The sequence below is a fragment of the Arachis hypogaea genome, chromosome 14 (assembly GCF_003086295.3).
Source record: "Arachis hypogaea cultivar Tifrunner chromosome 14, arahy.Tifrunner.gnm2.J5K5, whole genome shotgun sequence".
In the NCBI taxonomy this organism is placed as follows: Eukaryota; Viridiplantae; Streptophyta; class Magnoliopsida; order Fabales; family Fabaceae; genus Arachis; species Arachis hypogaea.
Genome location: NC_092049.1, coordinates 38665765 through 38668331, shown reverse-complemented (window position 1 = coordinate 38668331; position 2567 = coordinate 38665765). Strand labels below are relative to the sequence as shown.

The window sequence follows — 2567 nt, the reverse complement described above, 5'->3', positions numbered from 1 at the left end:
TACTCGCGTAAGGTTTATTACTTGGACGACCCAGTGCACTTGCTGGTTAGTTGTGCGAAGTTGTGATAAAAATTTGAGATTACAATTGAGCGTACCATGTTGATGGCGCCATTGATGATCACAATTTCGTGCACCAGTACAGATAGAGTGGTTCTCCATTCTTGGGCTTCCCGAGCACCGGGGGTGCTGCTAGAATCTATTTTGAAGTGGTTGAAAGCTTCTTCACACGCAGGGGTCCACTCGAACGCTATTCCCTTCTTCATTAAACCGAAGAAGGGTAGGGCCTTTGCTGCCGATGCACCCAGGAAATGGGACAACGCGGTGAGCCTTCCCGTTAGCCGCTGAACGTCTTTGATGTAGCCTGGACTCCTCATCTGGAGTATTGCTCGGCCCTTTTCAGGGTTGGCCTCCATTCCCCTCTGGGTTATCATGAATCCCAGGAACTTTCCGGCCTCCATGGCAAAGGCGCACTTAAGCGGGTTGAGCCTCATGCTGTGTTGTCGGAGGGATGCGAACACGTTCTCTAGGTCGCTTATGAGAACGTCAGGCCGGGTGGTCTTTGCGAGGATATCATCCACGTAGACCTCAACCGTCTTGCCCATGAGGTCGCTGAATATTTTGTTCATCAGCCTCTGGTATGTTGCCCCGCGTTCTTCAGGCCAAACGGCATCACCCTGTATCAGTAGGTCCCCCCTGGCTTTATGAACGTCGTTTTATCCTCGTCTGGCCGGTGCATCGGTATCTGATTGTAGCCGGAGTAGGCATCCATGAAACTCAGATATCAGTATCCCGCAGCCGTGTCGACGAGTGCGTCGATGTTGGGGAGGGGGTAACAGTCCTTAGGGCATGCTTTATTGAGATTGGAGTAGTCCACACACATCCTCCATTTCCCATTGTGCTTTTTTACCAGGACCACGTTTGATAGCCAGGTCGAATAGTCCAGTTCCCGGATGAACCCTGCTTCGAGGAGGCTGGCCGTCTGTCTGGCCACTTCCTCTGCCCTTTCCTTAGACATTTTTCTCCTCCTTTGAGCCACTGGTTTGGCTTCCGGTCTGATGGCTAGGTGGTGTGACATGAGACCGGAGTCTATACCCGGCATGTCGGCAGGTGTCCAGGCAAACAAATCGCCGTTGGCTCTGATCATTTCCATCAAAGGTTCTTTCAACTCGTGGGGGAGGTTCCTATTCACGAACGTGAATTTTTCCTCCGAGTTTTCGACCCTAAACTTTTCCAGGTCCCCTTCGGGTTCGGGTCTGGGTTTGTCGTCAACTCTGGCATCCAGGTCGGCGAGGAATACTCCTGATGCCTCTTTAGACTTCTTTCTTAACGAGAGACTGGCGTTGTCGCAAGCGGCTGCTGTTTCCAATTCTCCCCTCACAGACCCTACTAACCCTTCTTCAGTTATGAACTTCATTACCAACATCCTTGTGCTGATGACTCCTCCTAGGTCGTTGATTGTCTTTCTCCCCAAGATGATGTTGTAAGCGGTGGAGTCTCGTAGGATCACGAACTCGGCCATTATCGTTCTTCTCCCCTGGCCTTGTCCCAATGAGGTTGGTAGGGTGATTATGCCATCTGACTTGATGAAATGGTCACCAAGCCCCACGACGCCGTGCTGGTGAGTCTGTAGGTCGGCGTTCCTTAGGCCTAAGGCATCGAACACATTGCGGAACATGATGTTCGAGTCTACCCCCGTATCTACAAGGATTCGTTTGACGAGACCGGTTCCTACTCTAGCCGTTATGACCATGGGGGGCTTTCTCCGACTTCGTCAAACCACTGATCTTCTGGGCCGAACGAAATGTGTGGGAGCTTCCTCGTGCCTCGCGCAGAGGACGAGGAGACCGCCAGGACTTTGGCGTCTTTCCTTTGTGCCGACCTCGACTTAGGTGCCGCGTTCCTAGCTGTTACCACATTCACTATGGTGAGGCCCCGGTCGTCTTCCTCCGGTTCTTGGCGTCGCTTGGCTGCCCGAGTCCTGTCCTCGCCGTCATGGTCGCGGTTTCGTCGTCTCGGCTCTCTAATGAAATGGGAAAATTTATCTAGCTTCCCATCCCTGATCGCTTGTTCCAACGCGTCCTTCAGGTCGAAGCAATCCTGTGTTTTGTGCCCGTAGCCTTTGTGGTAGTCGCAGTAAAGGCTTCGATTTCTCCCTGTTCGTTCCTTCAGTGGTCGGGGTTTCGACAAGATCCCCTTTTCGGCGATTTGTTGATAAACTTCCATGATTGGTGTCGTGAGGGGAGTGTAATTGGTGAACTTCCCGACCCGAGAAAACAGTCTGGGTGCCTTGCTCGGACCGCCGTCCCTGGCATGTTCCTTTTGACCTTCTCTGCCCCCGCAGTGCCAGTCTTGGTTATAGGAAGGCTGCCGTTTGTTGGCGGCCACGACTTGGCTCACTTCTTCGTCGTTGATGTACTCCTTGGCTACACATTGGATCTCCTGCATGGTCCACACCGGCTTCGTGGTGAGGTGCTTTCTGAAATCCTCGTTCAGAAGTCCGTTTGTCAGGCACAAGCTTGCAACTGAGTCTGTCAGCCCGTCTATTTCTAGGCACTCGTCGTTGAATC

General features: G+C 52.6%; 1 protein-coding gene across 1 annotated transcript; it reads right to left on the bottom strand.

Annotated features, from left to right (window-relative positions):
• Positions 1 to 679: 679 nt before the first annotated feature.
• On the bottom strand, positions 680 to 1675 carry LOC140178577 (uncharacterized). Its single transcript, XM_072215768.1, has 2 exons — positions 908 to 1675; positions 680 to 742 (listed from the first exon to the last, which is right to left on the bottom strand). The coding sequence occupies exons 1-2, from the start codon at positions 1673 to 1675 to the stop codon at positions 680 to 682; spliced, it is 831 nt and encodes a 276-aa protein (XP_072071869.1).
• Between the last annotated feature and the right edge of the window lie 892 nt (positions 1676 to 2567).